Here is a 22,361-nt window from a genome sequence, read left to right as displayed (position 1 = left end):
CCCACAGGTGTCCGGTACAGATAGACCACTAGTCACTAGGAAAATTACATAAAGTAAAAAATTACAGATGGGGGGCTGCTCACTATGGGCATGGCCATACCCCACCACAAATAAATGTGCTAACAGCCTTTCTGCCCTGCCCCTGGGGAAGACGGGGTGGGATAATTACCCCCAATTTGCCCCTGGGCGGGGGACAGAGGGCCCACTAGACACCAGGAATTTTTTAAAAAAATATATAGGGGTAGGAGCTGTCCCCACCTCAAAAACAATACAGGTAGTCTTTTAGGCACACCAGGGGCAGGTCATGCCCACACCCCAAATGAACGTGCTGATTGTTTTTGCCACATTCCTACCCATGGGTGGGTGGGGTATGATTACACCCACACAGCTTCTCCCAAGAGGTAGGGGGCGGGTAGAAAGGACACTAGACACCAGGAGAAAAAATATAAAAGTGGGAGCTGAGCATGGAGATGCCCCCATCCCAAAAAGGCACAGACAGTATTTCTGCCCCCCTAAGCGGCAGGGGTCTAAGGGGGGGGGGGGGGTTATTTCCCTTAATCTGCCACCTCTCCTTAAGCTGGGAGGGGAAGGTATAAAGCACACTAGACACTGACTAAATAAAACATAAGGGTGGAAGCTGCCCACCCCAAACTGGCACAGACAGTCTTTCTGCCACCCCCCAACCTCCTGGGAGAGGGGGAGGGAGGTGGGGTTCAGTAGATGAGGTTGATTACCCCCAATCTGGCCTCCAGAGGAGCAGAACGCCCACTAGACTCCAGGAGGAAAAACATAGGGGAGGATGCCCACAATGGGCATGGCCGCACCCCACCCCACCCCAAAAAAGGGGTGATTACCCCAATCTGCCTCCCTGGAGGGCAGAAAGTCCACTAGATAGGAGACGTGTCCCAATTGGAGAGGGTCCCCAAACCTGCCCACACGGGGTCAAAAGCCCAGTAAACACCAAGGATTTTGCATTTGGAGCAAACGAAATCGGTGCAGGCATTGTGCTCTGGCACTAACCATACCACTACCCCAAAAGGGACAAACCAGGGTTTCTGTCCCCCACCCCAATGGCAGACATGGGGATTGTTCCCAATTTTCGCCTGTGGAAGGCAGAAAGCTGACTAAACGCCAGGGATTTCAAAATAGTGCCTAAACAAACAAAAGGATGGTGGGGAGTCCACCTTGGCATCAAGCCATACCCCACCTCTGAAGGGCAATAGTCTTTCTGCCCCCCTCTGGGAGCAGAGGGGAGGCTTGTCCCAATTAGAGAGAAAGCCCACTAGACATCAAGGAATTTGCATTTGGGCCAAAGAAAAAGGAGTGCGGGTGTCTCACTCTGACATTGGGCCACACCACCACCCAAAAAAAGTGACAAACCAGTATTTTATCCATCCTGGAGGACAAGAGAGGGAGTCTGCCCACACTTAGCCCCCGGGAGGCGGAAAGTCACTGATGGCAGGACTATATATTTTTAAACTTAAATAATGTGGTGGGTCTGGTCCATCTTGATATCCGGTCCCATCCTCACCCCCAAAATCTCAACAGTCTTTAAGCTCCCCTGCAGACCAAAATATCCCACCCAATGGCAAGCGAGAGGGTATTTCTTTCTTTTGGGTGCTGTTTTTATATATGGACCACAAGAATGAGGATAAATCTGAGGATAAATCCTAATATCATCCCACTCGCCATGGTGAATGGCTGCACTTTTGGGGCTTGGTTAGGCAACCTCCGGGGAGTAAACTACCACACCCAGACATTTTGGAAAACTAGACATCAAGGGGAGTCCAGGGTGGTATGCTGTGCGTAGAGATTTCATGACGCTTTCTTACCCACAATGCTCTGCATACCTCAAACGCAGCCAAAAATCATCTTCCTTGCATTTCTGTGATGTAAACTTCCAGAATACAGAAGGATCCACAAACTTTCTACTGCCCAGTATTTCCCCCACTTATTTTGATAAAAATGCTACCCTTCTTGTATAGGTGGGCCTAGCGTCCATAGAAGGAAAAGCTCTAAAACGTAATGTGGAGTAACCAACATTTCCTGTCAAAAGAAACCTGACTTGGCAATGGGGGTAGCTGTGTTAACTGGGTATGAGCTTGGCCACAACATAGAGAATCCTACAAAAAATACACACTTCTGAAAACTAGACACACTGAGGGGTCCAGGGTTGTGTGCTTCGCATGGACCCCATTAAGTTTTCTTACTCACAATCCACTACAAACAGCAAACTTTGCCTAGAATCACAAATGTTCACTCCATTTCTGTGACAATCTCCCAGAATCCGAAGGCATCCAGAAAATTCCGACCACTTTTCCCAATAAAAAATGACCCCACTTGTAAGGCTGAGCCTAGTGATCATAACAAGAATGGATCAAACTACGGTCAATGTGAGTCCCTTAGCTGAACTCCCATTCACCTTGGTTTTATCCATTCCTGTCACGGGCATTAGACCCAGCCACACAAGTGGGGCTGAGCTTTTATTGGTACAAGTGGCGGAAGGATGGGTGGCTGGAATTTAGTGGACTCTGCCAAATTCCACAAGTTCCCAACACAGAAAAAGAAGGAAAATGCATGATCTCAGCCAAAGTTTGAGGTTTGTATACCATTGTAGGTAAAAAAAATCTCTTGGGATTCACACAAGGCGCACAACCGTGGAACCTTCTGGGTGACTATTTTTCATAAATGTCTGTTGTTGGTAGGTCTCCACTGGTGGCTGCTCAGCACGGCCCTAAATACTGCAGTTCCTCCTATCACTGATCTCTCAGAGTAGTGCTTTAAGGGCTTTTGTGGGGCAGTCTCTAGGCCCACCCACATAGGTGGGGTACCATGGTTATCGGGAGACGTGTGGGAACTTTGGATGGTATTAAATTTGTGGATCCCACAGATTCCGGCATTATCCAGCACAGATTTGTGACTGGAATGGCCGTTTTTTGCCAAATTTTGAGATTTGCAAGGGATTCTGTGAAAGAAAACCTGAGGAGAACTATGCAAGTCGTCCCACCTTGGATTCCCCTTGGTGTCTAGTTTTAAAAAAAATATACAGATTTGCAAGCTAACCAAAAACAATAAACTTGGTGGGGTGAGGGGGCAATTTTCAGTGTTAAAATGTGATGTGTCCTTGTTGCGTTTTGGGCTCTTCCTATTGTGGGCACTAGGCCTACCCACACAAGTGAGGTACCATTTTTATTGAGAGACTTTCGGAATGCTGGAAAGTAGGACATTTGTAGCTCACCAAATATTGCAGATATATTTCTCACATAATTGTGAGGAAAATGTGTTTTTAGCCAAAGTTTGAGGTTTGCAAGAGATTCCGGGTAAGAAAAGCAGGTGAAAGTTGTGCAAGTCACCCAACCCTGGCCTGGATCCACATAGGTGTCTAGTTTTAAAAATGTACAGGCTTGGTAAGTTTATCTAGGTGCTGGCTGAGCTAGGTCCCAGAATTCACAGCTGATGACATTGAAAATAATGGTTCCATTTTCGGTGGAAAACTGTGGTGCCTATGTTGCGTTTTGTCCCCTTTCCTCTCATGCACACTAGGATTTCCCACTTAAGTGAGGTAGTATTTATATTGGAGGAAATGTGGGAACGTGGAATAGCTGAACATTTGCTATAACCTATTGGATATCCCTGCATTTGTGCTTTCCAAATGTAGGCCAGTGTGTAAGAAAGAAGACATTTTGAAAAATATTCATTAAATCATGTTAGTGTGGGTACCCACAAATGCAGAAAAGTACTGCTCCTAAACTCCCTATCTGGTGCTAATTTCAGAAATACATAGGTTTCCTCGACACCCATTTTCAGTCCACATATTTCACCATCTGAGTTGATCTATAGTTGGCACATAATAAAAAAAAACATTATAAGGTGCAGTTCATTTGTTGGCTATGGGTACCTCGGGTTCTTGGCCAACCTACAAAACCTATGTATCCCTGTAAACAGAAGGGTCTAGCTGGCGTAATGGTTTATTGCTTTTGTTAATCAGCCTTCGTGACAAGAAGTTACAGATGAAAAGGTTGCCACAAATGGCTGTTTCTTCCTACTAGCTTTCAATATATCTTAATATCAACAGATTGTTTGGGAAGCCCTTGAGAGGTCTAGATATATGACCCCCTTGCTGAATTCAGAATTTTGCCTACCTTTTAAAAATCTATAGCTTTCCTCGATCACTAATGGGTTTCACACTGGTTTCCACTAATACTGGAACTAGATTGAAAGCACAAAAAATTAAAAAAATGGGCTACATCTTTAAAAAATGCAAAGGCTGTTTTTTGGGGGGAACTTTAGCAACGCAAACTATACATTCATTCTATTGTGAACCAAAAAAACAGCCACTTTTTAGCGGAGCACTTTTTCCTATTTTTTTCCCAGAAACCTCAAAAGTTTGCTATATTCTGCATATTGTTTTGGTCCCCTCCAGGGGAATCCACAAACTCTGTGTACCTTTAGAATCATCAGGATTTTAGAGAAAGTGGGTAACTTATGTGGAAATAAAGTTATGGAGGCCTATGCGCAAAACTACCCCAAATGGACAAAAGGGTTCAGTACTGGGGTTAAAAGCCTAGCAGTTAAGGGGCTAAAGGTCTTGACCTGCTGAAGCATCACCAATGGCCTGTGGAATTTTGGGCGCAGCAGAATCAATTATGGAATCAACTTCTCGAGCATTTATCTGCAGGAATGCGTTTGGCACCCTGAGGCCCTCTTGGCTTCTCTTTCTGAATGAATGAATATGGGATTTATAGAGCGGGCTGTCACTCAAACAATGAGCATCCTGACACTTATACTACAGCAGCAGTGCCAATCTGCACCCTATCTTAACCTGTGCCTAATTTACATGAGGGAATAACAGCTCATCCACGACTTGAAACAGCCATATCTTTAGGGTCTTTATAAAGGTCTCTTATGTGCTAATGAATCAGAGGTCACGGGCAATTGATTCCAAGATTACCGTGAGGGATTTTCCACCTTTAGTTTTAAATCGAAAGGGGGGGGGGGGTGTAGCTGGCGTCAACAAATTTGCATTTGAGGATCTCAGTTGTCTCAAGGTTTCATAATGTCTAAACCTAGCCATCACATATATCAGTCCTGTGGCCTTAAAGGCCCTGAAGATTAGCAGCAAAGTCTTAAACAAGATTCTTTTATGTATGGACAGCCAATGAAGCCTTTTTTAATGCAGTTGATGCTGAGCTTCATTTGGGAACCTGGAGCACTGTTCCAGCTGTGGCATGCTGGACCATTTGAACTCTATGTATTAGCTGTTTTGTACATCCCACATGCAAGCTGTTACAATAATCCAGTCTTGATGTAACAAGAGCAAATGCTACCGTCTTGCTAGCATTCAAGGGAAGAAAATGGAAGCATTTCTTGAGAGATTTGATCAGAAGGAAACATGCCACAGCTACTGCAGCTGCATAGGGTAGGAAAGTTAGTCCTATTTTAAATTTCACCTCCAAATTCTTGGCCACATTAACAGTCTCTGTCAGAAGAGGAACTGAGCTGGGCCACCAAGGTGAAGGAGAGAAGAAATTGCTGTTTCCAAAAAGGAGAAATTCAGTTTTCTCTGAATTACATTTCAGGAAGTATGTTTGCATCCACGTAATGAGATTTGAGAGACATTATTTCAAAATTCAATTCAAGTCCAGTTGACTTCTTAACTAGGGAGAGAATCAGCTGGGTGTCATCCACGTATGATGTAGTTGCGATTCCGTAACACTCAATTAAAGAGATGAGAAGGGTGATATAAATATTAAAAAGAGCAGGGCTGAGGGAAGATCCCTGTGGTACGCCCCTAGTGAACAGTTTTTCAATTGAGGAAAATCCCCTAACACTACCATTTGTCTCCTGTTGTTTAAGAATGATCTAACCCAATCTAGAGCTTTATGGGCGATCCCTACTTCTTGTATGCGCTGGAGGAAAATGTCATGTGAGATGGTATCAAATACGGCCGACAAGTCCAGCAAGATCTGTACAGCATCATGCCCAGCATCCAGCGGCATTTTAATGGTCTCTGTAACCTCAAGTAGAACCAACTCCGTAGAGTGTTTAGGCCTAAAGCTTGATTGACAAGTGTTGAGGGAGTTAAAGATTTCCCAAAAAAGTAATAACTTGCTGGTTTACAATTATTTTCTAATATTTTAGGGAGTACGGGTAGTAGGGAGATAGGTCTAATTCTTGTCAAAACAGCGGTGTCTGCTAGGGACTTTTTTTTTTTGGTAATGGCTTGACAATTGCCAGTTTCCAGGCCTGAGGCACCTCAGCAGTGGTAAGTAATTGTTCAGAATTTGGTTTTTACAGAGAGTAGAAAAGAAGAAGGGACCGGGAGGTTACGTGGTCCAGTGTACAATCTCCCAACTATAATACGATAAATAAAGGTACACTGTTCCAAGACTTCGCTGGCTTAATAGGGGACCTGAACTATCGGGAGCAAGAGCCCTCAAGCATCACAATGGATGGCAAGCATCATCATCGGGAAGTGCTTCTCACCAAGCCCGCTCTGCAATGCTTAGTGGGCTCCCCGAAGGGGGCTCTTGTGCTGTGTTGCTCAACTAGAGTAAGCGTGATAGTTTTACAGAGAGTAGTCTAGCCCTGCTTCAACTTATGCTTCTTCTTAGCTGTAAATTTACCGGCTGACAGTGAAGAGGACCTGTTGTGGGAGCAGCCCCAAGAGTGGAAATTAAGCTGAACCCTCGACTTGGAGCAGGAGTGATGCCCAACTTATGACTTATTTTGGTGTTTGGTGACATACATCTTCACTTCACAGTCCTGGATTGCCAGGGGAATATTCCAAATATGAAGAACCTGTTAGTTACAAGTATACACCAGAATCCCTCTTTTGAGCCATAGTTTCCAGTCTCCCAAGACAAAAAACTCCACCCCCAGCACTGTGCTCACACTGAGGCAGAGGTTATGGCTGGATCAGCCTGGAAGAAATACACAAAAGTCAAGAACCCCCTGAATCTGGTATCCGAGTGGGCTTGTGCAATTTACTGTCTGCATACTTAGTATAGGTATGGAAAAGAAACTACTGGCCAAGGTGCCAAGATTTATCTACATCAGAATCCAGAGTCCCATACCAGAGGAGGCAGAGAAACTCTTCTGTGGTACAGGGTTAGTCTCACAAACTGCCAAATACCCTTTGCCAGGTTAGGAACAACCTAGAATTTCTGCAACGTGCCACGAGAAAAGTTACCATTGTCATGCCTTTAAGCAACAGACTGACTGCTAATGAAAATGTCACTTACCCAGTGTACATCTGTTCGTGGCATCAGTCGCTGGAGATTCACATGTTCTGCATAGCTCGCCATCTGGTGTTGGGTCGGAGTGTTACAAGTTGTTTTTCTTCGAAGAAGTCTTTCGAGTCACTGGACCGAGTGACTCCTCCTTCTGTCTCCATTGCGCATGGGCGTCGACTCCATCTTCGATTGTTTTCCCCGCAGAGGGTGAGGTAGGAGTTGTGTTGTAGTAATAGTGCCCATGCAATGGAGTGACTAAGTATGTACCTATTTAAGGTTAAAATAATATATATACAAATGTACAAAGTTGAAGCTAACTTCCAAACTGCTACAGGCTCCCGGGGAGGTGGGTGGGCACATGTGAATCTCCAGCGACTGATGCCACGAACAGATGTACACTGGGTAAGTGACATTTTCAGTTCGATGGCATCTGTCGCTGTAGATACACATGTTCTGCATAGACTAGTAAGCAGTTATCTCCCCAAAAGCGGTGGCTCAGCCTGTAGGAATGGAAGTGGTTTGAAATAATGTTCTTAACACGGCTTGACCTACTGTGGCTTGCTGTGCGGATAACACGTCTACACAGTAGTGCTTAGTGAACGTGTGTGGCGTAGACCATGTGGCTGCCTTACATATTTCTTGCATTGGGATGTTTCCTAGAAAGGCCATGGTAGCACCTTTTTTTCTGGTTGAGTGTGCCCTTGGTGTAATGGGCAGTTGTCGTTTTGCTTTAAGGTAGCAGATTTGGATGCATTTAACTATCCATCTGGCTATACCTTGTTTTGATATTGGGTTTCCTGCATGAGGTTTTTGGAATGCAATAAATAGTTGTTTAGTCTTTCTGATGTTTTTCGTTCTGTCAATGTAGTACATTAATGCTCTTTTGACATCTAATGTATGTAGTGCCCTCTCAGCTACGGAATCTGGCTGTGGGAAGAACACTGGTAGTTCCACTGTTTGATTTAGGTGGAACGGTGAAACAACCTTTGGTAAAAAATTTGGATTAGTCCTTAGGACGACTTTATTTTTGTGTAGTTGTATAAAAGGTTCTTGTATTGTAAACGCCTGAATTTCGCTTACTCTTCTTAGAGATGTAATGGCGATGAGAAATGCAACCTTCCAGGTTAGGAACTGTATTTCGCAAGAGTGCATGGGTTCAAAAGGTGGACCCATGAGTCTTGTTAAGACAACATTCAAGTTCCATGAAGGAACAGGTGGTGTTCTTGGTGGTATAATTCTTTTAAGGCCTTCCATGAATGCTTTAATGACTGGTATCCTATATAGGGAAGTTGAATAGGTAGTCTGCAGGTATGCAGATATTGCCGCAAGGTGTATTTTAATGGAAGAGAAGGCTAGGTTAGATTTTTGTAAGTGAAGCAAGTAACCCACTACGTCCTTTGGAGTTGCGTGTAAAGGTTGGATCTGATTATGATGGCAGTAGCAGACAAACCTCTTCCATTTACTTGCATAGCAGTGCCTAGTGGACGGCCTTCTGGCTTGCTTTATGACGTCCATACATTCTTGAGTAAGTTGTAAGTGTCCGAATTCTAGGATTTCAGGAGCCAGATTGCTAGATTCAGCGATGCTGGATCTGGATGTCTGATCTGTTGGTTGTGTTGTGTTAACAGATCCGGCCTGTTGGGCAATTTGATGTGGGGTACTACTGATAAGTCTAGCAGTGTTGTGTACCAGGGTTGCCTTGCCCAAGTTGGTGCTATTAAAATGAGTTTGAGTTTGTTTTGACTCAATTTGTTTACCAGATAAGGAAGGAGAGGGAGAGGAGGAAAAGCGTAGGCAAATATCCCTGACCAGTTCATCCATAGGGCATTGCCTTGGGACTGCCTGTGTGGGTATCTGGATGCGAAGTTTTGGCATTTTGCGTTCTCTCTTGTTGCAAACAAGTCTACTTGAGGTGTTCCCCAGAGTCTGAAGTAAGTGTTTAGAATTTGGGGGTGAATTTCCCATTCGTGGACCTGTTGGTGATCTCGAGAGAGATTGTCTGCAAGTTGATTCTGGATCCCTGGAATAAACTGCGCTAGTAGGCGAATGTGGTTGTGAATTGCCCATCGCCATATCTTCTGTGCTAGAAGGCTCAACTGCGTTGAGTGTGTCCCCCCCTGTTTGTTTAGATAATACATTGTTGTCATGTTGTCTGTTTTGACAAGAATGTATTTGTGAGTTATAATTGGTTGGAAAGCCCTTAATGCTTGAAAAACTGCTAGCATTTCTAGGTGATTTATATGCAACTTTGTTTGATGTACGTTCCATTGTCCTTGTATGCTGTGTTGATCGAGGTGTGCTCCCCACCCTGTCATGGAAGCATCTGTTGTTATTACGCATTGTGGCACTGGGTCTTGGAATGGCCGCCCTTTGTTTAAATTTATACTGTTCCACCATAGAAGCGAGAGGTAAGTTTGGCGGTCTATTAACACCAGATCTAGAAGGTGACTCTGTGCTTGTGACCATTGTGATGCTAGGCACTGTTGTAAGGGCCTCATGTGTAGTCTTGCGTTCGGGACAATGGCTATGCATGAAGACATCATGCCTAGGAGTTGTAATATCATCTTTGCTTGTATTGTTTGTGTTGGATACATGCGTTGTATGATCTTGTTGAAATTTTGAATTCTTTGTGGACTTGGAGTGGCTACTCCTTTTGTTGTGTCTATTATGGCTCCCAGGTATTGTTGTACTTTGCAAGGCAAAATGTTGGATTTTGCAAAGTTGACGGTGAACCCTAGTTTGTAAAGGGTTTGTATGATTTGATTTGTGTGTTGTAAGCACTTTGTTAGTGAATTGGTTTTGATTAGCCAGTCGTCTAGATACGGGAATACATGTATTTGCTGCCTTCTGATGTGTGCAGCCACTACTGCTAGACATTTTGTAAAGACTCTTGGTGCGGTTGTTAAACCAAAAGGCAATACTTTGAATTGGTAATGTATTCCTTTGAATACGAACCGTAGGTATTTCCTGTGCGACGGATGTATTGGTATATGGAAATACGCGTCTTTGAGGTCTAAGGTTGTCATGTAGTCCTGTAGTTTTAGCAATGGTAACACTTCTTGTAGTGTGACCATGTGAAAGTGGTCTGATTTGATGTAGGTGTTTAGTATTCTGAGGTCTAGGATTGGTCTCAGTGTTTTGTCCTTTTTTGGTATTAAGAAGTACAGTGAATAGACTCCTGTGTTTGTTTGTGTGTTTGGTACTAATTCGATTGCATTCTTTTGCAATAGTGCTTGAACTTCTATTTCCAGGAGTTCGGAATGTTGTTTTGATAAATTCTGTGCTTTTGGTGGTATGTTTGGAGGGAATTGTAGGAATTCTATGCAATAACCATGTTGGATAATTGCTAAGACCCAAGTGTCTGTAGTTATTTCCTCCCATGCTTTGTAATAATGACCTATTCTTCCCCCCACTGGTGTTGTGTGGAGGGGGTGAGTGACATCTGAGTCACTGCTTGGTTGTAGGGGTTTTTGGGCTTTGAAATTTTCCTCTATTCCTAGGGAATTGCCCTCCTCTGTATTGGCCCCGAAAGCCTCCCCTGTACTGTCCCTGGTAGCTGGACGGTGTTGCCTGCGAGGTGCTGGCTTGTGTGGCCTGACCCCGAAACCCCCCTCTAAAGGGTGTCTTGCGGAAGGTGCTGTAGGTTCCTCTGCTCTGCGGGGAGTAGAGTGCGCCCATGGCTTTAGCAGTGTCAGTGTCTTTTTTAAGTTTTTCGATTGCCGTGTCCACTTCTGGTCCGAACAGTTGTTTTTCGTTGAATGGCATATTGAGCACTGCCTGCTGTATCTCTGGTTTGAACCCAGACGTTCTTAGCCATGCGTGCCTTCTAATGGTCACAGATGTATTAATTGTTCTTGCAGCTGTGTCTGCTGCGTCCATAGAAGAACGTATCTGGTTATTTGATATGTTCTGCCCTTCCTCAACCACCTGCTTTGCCCTCTTTTGTAGTTCCTTGGGAAGATGCTCGATGAGGTGTTGCATCTCATCCCAATGGGCTCTGTCATAGCGCGCAAGTAGTGCTTGAGAGTTAGCGATGCGCCACTGGTTTGCAGCTTGTACTGCGACTCTTTTCCCAGCTGCATCGAACTTGCGGCTCTCTTTATCCGGGGGTGGTGCATCCCCAGATGTGTGGGAGTTGGCTCTTTTCCGAGCTGCTCCTACTACGACGGAATCTGGTGGCAGCTGTGTGGTGATGAAAACAGGGTCTGTAGGAGGTGCCTTATACTTCTTTTCCACCCTTGGCGTTATTGCCCTACTTTTGACCGGCTCCTTGAATATTTCCTTTGCGTGCCGAAGCATACCTGGCAGCATAGGCAGGCTTTGGTAGGAGCTGTGGGTGGAGGAGAGGGTGTTGAATAAAAAGTCATCCTCGACTTGTTCTGAGTGGAGGTTTACGTTGTGGAATTGTGCTGCTCTAGCCACCACTTGAGAGTATGCTGAGCTGTCTTCTGGTGGTGAGGGCTTTGTTGGATATGCCTCCGGACTGCTGTCCGACACCGGGGCGTCATACAAGTCCCAAGCGTCTTGATCCTGGTCACCTTGGCTCATGGTGGTGTGAGCCGGGGAATGTGACGGAGTTTGCACTGGTGAGACGTTAATTACAGGTGGAGGAGAGGGTGGCGGAGTCACCTTTTTCACCATTTTTGTTTGTGGCGCCTGGTCTGTTTGAAACTCCAGTCTCCTTTTTCTCCTAATAGGGGGAAGGGTGCTTATTCTTCCCGTTCCCTGCTGTATGAAAATACGTTTTTGCGTATGGTCCACTTCGGTGGACTGCAGCTCTTCCTCAAACCTATGCTTTCGCATCTGAGAGGACAGTGATTGTTCCTCTGTATAAGAGCCTGGACCTGGGTCGGTTACGGGTTGTTTCGGCACCGAAACCCTGCCTGTATCTCTTTTCGGCTCCGAGGTGGCTTTTTTCTTTTTTGGCCTCGAAACCTCTCGGCGTCGATCTTCGTCGGTGCCGCTGTCTCGGCGTCGAGCCGCTTCTACACCGCTATCTCGGTGTCGTTGCTTTCCTCCAGCACTTTCTCGATCCCGAGAAGGGTGCGTGCCGGTGTCTCGACCGGAGTCGGACGATCTCGGCACTATTTTGGCCTTTTTCGGTGCCGATGGTCGGTCACCGAATTGATGGGTGGAGCCATGGCCTGGTGGCAGTGGCGTCCCCTGGGCCTTGTCACTTTTCTTCTGTGTTGTTTTCGACGTCTTACTCACGGTTCTTTGATCGTCGAATTCCTCGGAGTCCGATTCGTGGATCGAAAAGGTTTCTTCTTCCTCTTGTTCCTCGAACTCTCGGTGCGCTGTCGGCGTGGACGCCATCTGAAGTCTCCTGGCTCGACGGTCACGGAGTGTCTTTCGGGACCGGAACGCACGACAGGCCTCGCAAGTCTCTTCACTGTGCTCAGGCGACAGGCACAGGTTACAGACCAAATGTTGGTCTGTATACGGGTATTTGTTGTGGCATTTGGGACAAAAACGGAACGGGGTCCGTTCCATCGACGTTGTTCGACACGCCGTCGGGCCGACCAGGCCCCGACGGGGGATCGAAACTACCCCGAAGGGCACCGGAGCACGTCGATCTTCGATGCGGTGTTGACTCTAACCACGCCGATCCCGAACGCAACAATACCGACGAAAATCTTCCGATACTAACTAACTTTCCGTTCCGAAACTCGGAGCGACAGGAACACGTCCGAACCCGATGGCGGAAAGAAAACAAATCGAAGATGGAGTCGACGCCCATGCGCAATGGAGACAGAAGGAGGAGTCACTCGGTCCCGTGACTCGAAAGACTTCTTCGAAGAAAAACAACTTGTAACACTCCGACCCAACACCAGATGGCGAGCTATGCAGAACATGTGTATCTACAGCGACAGATGCCATCGAACCCAAGGTTTCTGAACATGCCCTTGAAAAATGAAGATCCCGTCTAGAAAAGAACAGGACTGCAAAAAGTGAAAGCAGGAAAAACTGGAAATTTGCCCCACAACCCAGAAAGGATCATAACTACCAGGCCATGTAGTGAGACCTTGAGGAAATGGAGGTCCTGCAGTGTGATCGAGAACCCAGTGTGCCCGAGATGAATAATAAGTCATGAGGACAACTGCATACTGCAGCCTCTTTGCAGGAGAGGCACTGCGTCTGTGACCACTTTGTTCTGAGAACTTCATGACCGAAGATGGAGATCATCCCTGAAAGAAGCAAAGCACCTTGAGAAGCTATGAGTAGTGTTAACGCCAGCTTTCGTTGGAACTCCTATGACTATCCGGTGTAGGCTCTTATCTTCGTCAAGGTGATGGGTTTTTGCCTGGGCCGTAGGAAGATTAACCCCAGCACAGATACACATGAACGCAGTCAGATACAGTAGAGTGCAGCCTCCATCTGCTCCAGTGGCCACACTGCTCTGCCCCCTCACACTGGAAGAGTGCACACCGGAGGACATGAGTGTTATGCAGGGTGGTGCAGAGGCAGAGTGGTTATGCTTGGTAGCCCCTTGAAATACATCACCTCAAACAGGCTCCACCCCTGCAACCCATCAACAGCAGCATGTTTAAAATGCACAGGCCGACCAATGACAGACATCAAGTGACCTATAGTGCAAAAAAATACACAATGGGAACCACTGCTTTTGTGACTCATTATGCTCTTAACAGTCAAACGTTCAGGAGGGCTGGATGGAGTACCCAAACAAAGTGTATCAACCTTTCCACCTGTGAGGGTCCATGTTGGGATTTGCACTCAAAGGAGCATTTTTACTGGCATTAACTGCCTTAGCCACAATAAGGAATTACCTTACCAATTTTCCTGCATAACATTATCCTTTGACTATTTTCTGTACAGTATTCAGCTGAGTATCTAACATTCTAACACTACACTACCTCCCTGGGTAGGAGTCAGTAGCGACTGGTGAAATTTGAAAAGGGTGTAGCAGAATGGACACAAGTGAAATTTGCTGAAATGCAATGAGCAAGTGAATCATACCCTGACTCCTAAAAGAAAGGTTTAGGGATACTTATGCTTGTGTTTCCCCCTTGGTATGTAAATGCAATGGAAACACTGGACTTTACCTCACATCATAATTTTGTGGAGTGCTGATGTCAAACATGCATTAATTTCTTTATTTGTAATATAATACACATCCGATACAACAGTCTAGAAGGTGGAGGTGTTTAATCACACTGCTTCAGACAGCTTGGTATTGTCTCAAGGAAAAGGGAGAGAATGTAGGCATTTGAAATATATAAATACAAAAAAAATAAAAAACACTTTTTACAGCTTTCACTCAATAAAATCTACATTCAAAATGTTACTGAGATCACTGACCATGAAATAAGAACAATAGTCACCATGGAACACCAGTACAGATTTTTGTAAAAACCTACATAAATTATCCAGTTAGTAGAGGTTTCTGCTTGCTCTGCATCTTTGTGATGTTGTCACTCCTGCAGAACCTTTCCTATGATAATCAAGGGCTATAAAACAATAAGCCCTAAAGAATTAACTACCACAAATGAGTGGCTTAACTGTCCGATGATGCTCGGAATGGAAGAAAGATGAGGCAGCCAGCCCTTTGTAAGCAGAAAATTCAGGAAACATTTTATAGGGTACAAAATGAGAGGGGCGGAGCCCCAAAGGCCTAATGCAGAAACAGGCTCTGGTAGGAGTTAAACTGGTCAACATCGCTACCTTGAGGGTCAAGCACTACTTGGTGCCCATATTAGGGCAAACAAGGCTTTCGTGGGTTACAATTTGAGCCCAGTAAACCCAGGCTGCCCTGGGACTCCTGAAAACATTACCACACAACACTCATCCCTCTAAATATGACAATATGTCCTCATCTACTCACTCGCAAAAAGCAAGGTCACTGTTGTCATCATTTCTCACAGATATTCGCTTCCGCTTGGAGGGAGAAAGTCCTTCACCAGAGTACCGCGAGACACCCATGCCACAGTTGTCCCGCCGCCGCATTGTCATTGTCTTCTTCGGGTTACTGTCATCCATAAAGCTCAGAGGAACTGCACGCCTCTTTGTACCCCGATTCAGAGAACTCTGCGACCAGAGGTAGTCTCCATCTGCTTGCTACACAGGGGGTAAGAAAAAGAACATGCATTTGGCAAGTGTTCCACTGGCAAAGGAGAACTGATAGAGATGGCATTCATTTTAAACAAATGTTAACAGAATCACATAGAATATTTATGTCCATATCCTGTACAAGTTACTGTTGAGGCTCTTCGTGCTAGTCAATATCTGAAGTATTCAACACATCTATTCTACCTAGTCCATTGCTGCCCCATTCAAAAAAAACTTACAATCATCATTCTGCACTCTTTTACACACCATTCTCACCAAACAAATTTGTTCACAAACGAAGAGGAATCCCTCCTATGGTTCGGTCTTATGTTTTTTTTGGTCCCTTGACAGCATTTTCGTCTGCTTCAAAGATCAGCTGGTCGAGATCAAGGTCCTGGATCTTGAGTGGGAATGACATTGAGCCTAATGGCTGTCACACACCGATGTCAAAAATTGCTTTGCCACCCTAATGGCCTTAGTTCACATCAGCCACATGGCTTCAAGTCGTATTTCGGCACCAAGCACCACTGACAGACCTTTAAGAGACCGAAATGGACATCTGCCTATGACAGAAATGGCAAGGCTTCAAACCCTAACTGACACTATCGAAAAAAATCTTTTGAGGGGGGGAATGCTTCAGGGCGATTGGGAAGTTAGTACCTATATGACTCCAATGATATTGTTTCTAGAGTGGAACCCAGTGTTGAAATGGAGCACAATGCAACCTAATGGCACAGGGGAGCTGCTTCAACTTTTATACATCCAGTCTGATGCATGAAGGCGGTTCAAGAGGTGATGAAGCATCTATTAGAAATACAGTCAACAAAAGATTTCACATTCGTAGGTTAGCTCATTTACACACATCCATATTCTGCGAAAATGATACTCAAATGTGAGCATACTAAGTTGGGCGCTACAAATAAAGATGACCAATTAAGAGGTCTAGCATTATAAAAGCAAAAACAAAACAAGCATTTGCAATGCAACCGGTTTTGCATTTGCAAGAGTTATTGCTATTGGCGCTGTAAATGACAATGTCTTTTATTTATGTGTTCTGGTTTGGAGTGTATTTAGTGTAGAGTGGAAATTTGTGGTCTGTATTTTAATTGTTACTTGTGAAATTGTGCAGTGTGGAATTGTGCGTTGAGGAGAGTATTTGTGTAGTGGAATTATGTGGCAAGGTGAATATATATTGGTGAGATCTGCACAGAATAGATAGGAAGATAGAGAGGGATAGGTAGTTTATTTAGGAACTGGTGGAAGCTTCCCTCACGCAGGAGGTACAATGCAAGCTTCCCTCACACAGAAGGTACAATGCAAGCTTTCCTCACACAGAAGGTACAATGCAAGCTTTCCTCATATAGAAGTTACAATGCAAGCTTCCCTCACAGAGAAGGTACAATGCAAGCTTTCCTCAAAAGGAAGGTACAATGCAATTTACCTTCAAAGAGAAGGTACAATGCAAGCTTCCCTTACACAGAAGTTACAATGCAAGCCTCCCTCACAGAGAAGGTACAATGCGAGCTTCCCTCAAAAGGGAGGTACAATGCAATTGTCCTTCACAGAGAAGGTACAATGCAAGCTTCCCTCACACAGAAGGTACAGTGCAACTGTCCCTCACACAGAAGGTACAGTGCAACTGTCCCTCACACAGAAGGTACAATGCAAGCTTCCCTCACGGAGAAGGGACCATGCAAGCTCCCCTCACGGAGAAGGGACCATGCAAGCTCCCCTCACGGAGAAGGGACCATGCAAGCTCCCCTCACGGAGAAGGGACCATGCAAGCTCCCCTTACAGAAAAGGTACCATGCAAGCTCCCCTCACAGAGAAGGTACCATGCAAGCTTCCGTCAGACAGAAGGTGCAATGTGAGCGTCCCTCCCACGTAAGGTACAATGCAAGCTTTCCTCATACACAGCAGATACAGCATAGGCAGCATCAGTGCAAGCTTCTCTCATACACAGCACAACAGCAGTGCAAGCTTCCCTCTCAGAGAATGTACAATGCAAGCTTCTCTTACACAAGGGATACAGTGAAGGCAGCAGTGCAAGCTTCCCTCACAGAGAAGGTACAATGCTAGCATCAGACACACAGAAGGTATAATGCAAGCGTCCCTGACGCAGAAGGTACAATGCAAGCACCCCTGACGCAGAAGGTACACTGCAAGCTTCCCTCACGAAGTGCAATGCTAGCTTCCCTCACAGAGAAGGTACTGTGCAAGCCTTCCTCACACACAGCAGATACAGTAAAGGGAGCAGATTTTAAAATATTATGTCCAGGAAAGGCCTGGAGTGCAATGAAAATTAAACCCCTCCAAAAATAAGGACAATGGGAAGTTAACACGGTGCGGATGAAATATAAAGCACACCTAACTACTACCTAATCTAGAGAAAAAAAGATAAACATCCACACACATTTTAAATTTTGACAAATTCAGCACATATGCTTTAAGTTAAATGACAAAAACCCATTTGTTGGCATGCAAGTTATAATCAAAGTGAATGCAGCATATTAAGATGTGAGAGCGAAGCAAACGAGCAGCCTGAGAAGATTTATGTCCCCAATGAAGGAGATAAGGTATGCCCGGTGTGTGGATGTTGTGAGGGCTGACAGGGAGGGGCCCCTGGAGGAAGACAGACTCCAGATGCGTGGCTCTGCAAGTTTTAAGTGAATGGGCTTGTCCTGTGCTGGTGCCATGTCTTTCCAATGTGATTAGTCAATTTCAACTATAATAATTAATAAGTTATTCACATGTGGACTGCTTCTTTCACATGTATATACATGCTGCAAAAAGTGCAAAAGTGTGAGGCTGACATAGAAGCAGAAGAGTAGCTTTCAGACCGAAAATATGCCTTTCTGATGAGGGACGTGTGAAAATCATGCTGTGCTCAAACTATTGTTCTGCATGTTTGGAAACAGCCACAGCAGTGCAATAAATGCCAAAAATGAATGGGAGAGCAGCTCCGATCAGAGCACAACAAGCTGGTGCGACACCATGCACAAGAGAACACAAGTGGAAAACAAAGGGAAGCAGCTGCCTAGTGGGATATGGAAGCTTCTCGACCGTCAACATATCAAGCTTGCATGCAGGGAATGCAAGACACGACTGACAAAATGAAATAGCCATTGCCAGCTTAAAACATCACAAAAGACGCTAAAACTACTAAAAACCTCAAATAAAGATACAAAGAACTCTGGACAAAACAATAGAAGCCTGCCCAAGCAGATACTGCAAAGTGTACTCTACTGCAGATTCCCAGCAGGGGGTGCCACTCATGAGCTTCACAATCACCTTTGAAACCTCACCTCACAAACCACCAGTAACTGAGAGAAGAAGTGCAGACTATCACACGTCCACAGATGCAACATCTGCACTCAAAGTACACAGTAGATGCCAAGTGAACAGAGCCCTCTCCCCCGCCTGCACTATAAAACACATACACTTCATGCCTTTTGTACGATTACCTGAACATGTGCCAAGTAAACAGCTCAAAACAGGGGTCCAGCTTCTTCAAACGTGGCGCCTTTTGCACAAACGTGCCCATAGGCACGTTATGCTTTGAGTAAACTTTGATCTAACTTCCAATTGACCAGATATGACTGGTTTCTACTGGGACAGATAGTTTATCTGTGCTTTGTTTAACCTCCACTGAACTAGTATAGTGAAACATTCTAGTTTATTCCAGTTAGTAGTGGGAACTGATCATTGGCTTCTTGGTTACAGTGGGGTTTCCTATTCAACCACTGGAAAAACTTTTCCCCACTATTCAGATAGGCACCCATATTAAAACGCAAAAGCATCATCACAATGTGGCACATTTAAGCAATTTGTAAGAGATCAAACTGAATTTACAAATGGGAAATCGAGTTGTGCAACATTTGCCAGAAGTCACTGGTAACTGGTAAACTGGGATTTAAACCTGGAAAAGCTGTGTTGTGCAACAGCTCCCAGAAGCTATTGGGAACTAGTCAACTAGGATTTACACCAAGGGAAATCTAACTGTGCACAGGTTTCCCCAAAGCCATTGGTATACGGTCAACTAGGAGTTACATCTGGTAAGATGGGGTTGTGCAACAGTTCCCAGAAGCCATTGGTAACTGGTGACCTGGAATTTGCACTACAGGGAGTTGTGCTGTGCCACAGTTCTCATCGCCAGTGAAAAGATTCAGGAGAGAACTTAAAAGCAGCTCCATGGGTTTCTCTGCAAGGTCCATGAAACATTTCTCTGTCATACAGACCGGGGCCCCCTCTGCACAAATGACAGATAGGCCAGCACAGTGGAAGTGACGCTCTTCAGTCCATCCCTGACTGCGCGCTAACATGCCACAAGGCACACTACTAAAGAAAACCAGACAGGAGGAGGGGCCATTACATGCTGTAACAGGAGGAAGCGTGACATAATGTGATGGGCAACAAAAGTGTTCTCTTAGTTTCCTGGACGGGAACTTAGCACGCAAAAGTAGGGACATTATGCAAAATGCACCAATAAAAATAAAACATTTAAGACAAGCATAACAAAGAATGAATGGCAAGAGGGGGCGTGGTAAAAAGCCCATATTCAATGCAACATGTCTTGCAGACAGTGCTGCGCGCTGCTAAACTCGACTTAAAAAAGGGGAGAGAAGCCACACTCTGTTTATCCAGGATGAGTCAAATATAGGTTTACACACCTAGACCATTCATGCACAGATGTGGGATGCATCACTGCCTTGCTTTCCAATATCCCCAGAGTACATTAGCAGATGACTGCTCTTGGAGGCACATTTCAATTTGCGGCCATAAGGAAACACTGAAGCAGAGATTCAGAATATACCACACAAGAAGAATCTTCCAAGTGCTTCAATGGCTGCTCAAAGGGAAGTCCAAAATAACACGTTGTACCACCCTGATGAATTCTAAAACACATCTCTGTACAATGGGCAATGCACAATCATCTGAGTAGGATTTTCAAGATAAGAACATTTATTCTTCAAAAACACACAAATGTGCAACACTACCAAGCACAGACAAAATAAAAGCATGTAACAGCTGCACTATACATAACTTCTAACCCATCACCAGCATACAAGCACAAGCTTATTTTGTTACAGTTGTATTTGTTGATAAAATACGAATGAAGTATTGCAGTTATACTCTGTTCACAATTTATCCCTAGGTTTCAGTGAAGATACCTTACATACAAGAACACACCCAAACTACCAAGCCTTCCTGTAAGCCATACATATAAAATCATTAATTACCATCAAACCCTTTAAAGATAGTATTAACCTTAAAAATACTTTTTGCACTGCACGCATAAGTTTATTATGGCTCTTACATTCATTGAAATGCACGATAAAATGCTAATATAGGTCCCAACATGAGAACATGTTTCCTGCACAGCAAATAAAAGCAAATCCAAAGCAGTCCTAATTAGTAAAGATGTTTTTAGTGTTGTTGATATTTTGTAAATAAATGACTGAAAACAAACAAGTTACTTACCTATAACAATAGTTTTGACATTTTAAATGGCATATAGTCACATGCTATGTATATTCCTGCCATACAGAAACTGGGCCGAAATTTAACAGCACGTTTGAAAATTGTTTGTACACAAGGTAATCGTTAACCGGGAAGTTTCTGTAACAAGATGATAGTGTCACATCAAAAAGATATTCTGCCTTACCTCATACGTCATCTTCAGGGTTGGTTTTGTATCATCATAGAGAAAAAGTGTATGCCGAAGTGTGTTTTTCAATTTAAAAACACACATTTAGTTTTAAAGGTAAGTAACTAGCTTCATTTGAAGCCTAAATATGGCCTGGATTCGCAAAGAGTGTACAGGAAAAGTAGTGTTCCTGGGTGGAGAAGGAGTAAAAATTGGAAACATTCTGCACAAAGCCCCACCTGTTAATCACGTATTTTAATTATGTCAACACCAAAAGAAAGAGTTATTTACCTTGGGTAACAATATCTTTCATATAACTCAACAGCACTATGACAGCACTGTAACCAACAAACAGTTGGTTACAGGTTCATATTCCAATTGTAGCATGTGTGGTTGTAGATACACATGCTCTGCATAGGCTGTAAGGATAAGTTACTTACCTGTAAATCCTAGTTCTCTTCCAGGGGTATCCTCATCAAAGTCATAAACATTGAATATTCCCGCCCTTGTGCGGGGACCCCGGAGCATATATAAAATACACACATATTATACATGTGTAAAACAGCAATGCAGGCTATAATGTTAAAACAGGCTAAAATGCTTTATTTCTATGAATTTTTTTTTTTTTTTTTTTTATATTATAAAATTACAATATACAATAGAGAATAAATATCTACCCAAGCACCCAAAACTGGGCTTAGGGAAGTAAGCAGCAGTAAACTCTAGAGAAAAAGAGAAAAAACTGCATTGAAAAACAATGGAGCATTCTTAGCCAATAGGCTGCATGCAGGTTAACACAGGAGAACCATAAAAACTTTGGCACCGTGCCTTTAAGACCCTGAGCACCTCCAGTATCCCACCATGCCTCAGGGGTGAAGGAAAGGTGACAGTTGGTTCACAGTTAGGTCAGTTCTTTTTTACGGTGACAATCTGTGTAACTGATTAAAGAGACAGTCTGTCCTGCACTTCTAGGAGACGTGCGTCCGGGGAGGAGGGTGGGTTGTTTATGACTTTGATGAGGATACCCCTGGAAGAGAACTAGGATTTACAGGTAAGTAACTTATCCTTCTCTTCCAGGGGATCCTCATCAATAGTCATAAACATTGAATAGATTAGCAAGCCCATCCCTAAACTCTGCGGACTGTCCGATAGAAGTGCAGGAATAGATACGTATTATGCAAATAAGTTTCTTAGAGAGGCCTGCCCCACTTGGGCATCCGCTCTTGCATCTGAGTCTAAACAGTAATGTCTAGTAAACGTATGTACAGACTTCCATGTAGCAGCCTTACAAATCTCAGATATTGGAACATCGTTAAGGAGGGCAGCAGTAGCCGCTTTTCCCCTTGTGGAATGCGCTTTAGGCCTCGCTAGTAATTGTTTATTAGCCAGCTGGTAAGTATTAACAATACAAG

The 22,361-nt window shown here is 44.3% G+C and overlaps 1 protein-coding gene across 5 annotated transcripts in view; it reads right to left on the bottom strand.

Annotated features, from left to right (window-relative positions):
* Positions 1-22,361, bottom strand: part of BAZ2A (bromodomain adjacent to zinc finger domain 2A) — an 867,588-nt gene that overhangs the window by 98,867 nt on the left and 746,360 nt on the right. For all 5 annotated transcript variants that reach the window (XM_069230685.1, XM_069230689.1, XM_069230688.1 and 2 more), the window contains one exon: positions 15,079-15,311. In XM_069230685.1, coding sequence (XP_069086786.1) covers positions 15,079-15,311 — 233 coding nt within the window. The remainder of the gene's footprint in view (positions 1-15,078; positions 15,312-22,361) is intronic.

Source organism: Pleurodeles waltl, chromosome 4_2, assembly GCF_031143425.1.
Source record: "Pleurodeles waltl isolate 20211129_DDA chromosome 4_2, aPleWal1.hap1.20221129, whole genome shotgun sequence".
In the NCBI taxonomy this organism is placed as follows: domain Eukaryota; kingdom Metazoa; phylum Chordata; class Amphibia; order Caudata; family Salamandridae; genus Pleurodeles; species Pleurodeles waltl.
This window is presented reverse-complemented; position numbering and strand designations above follow the sequence as displayed.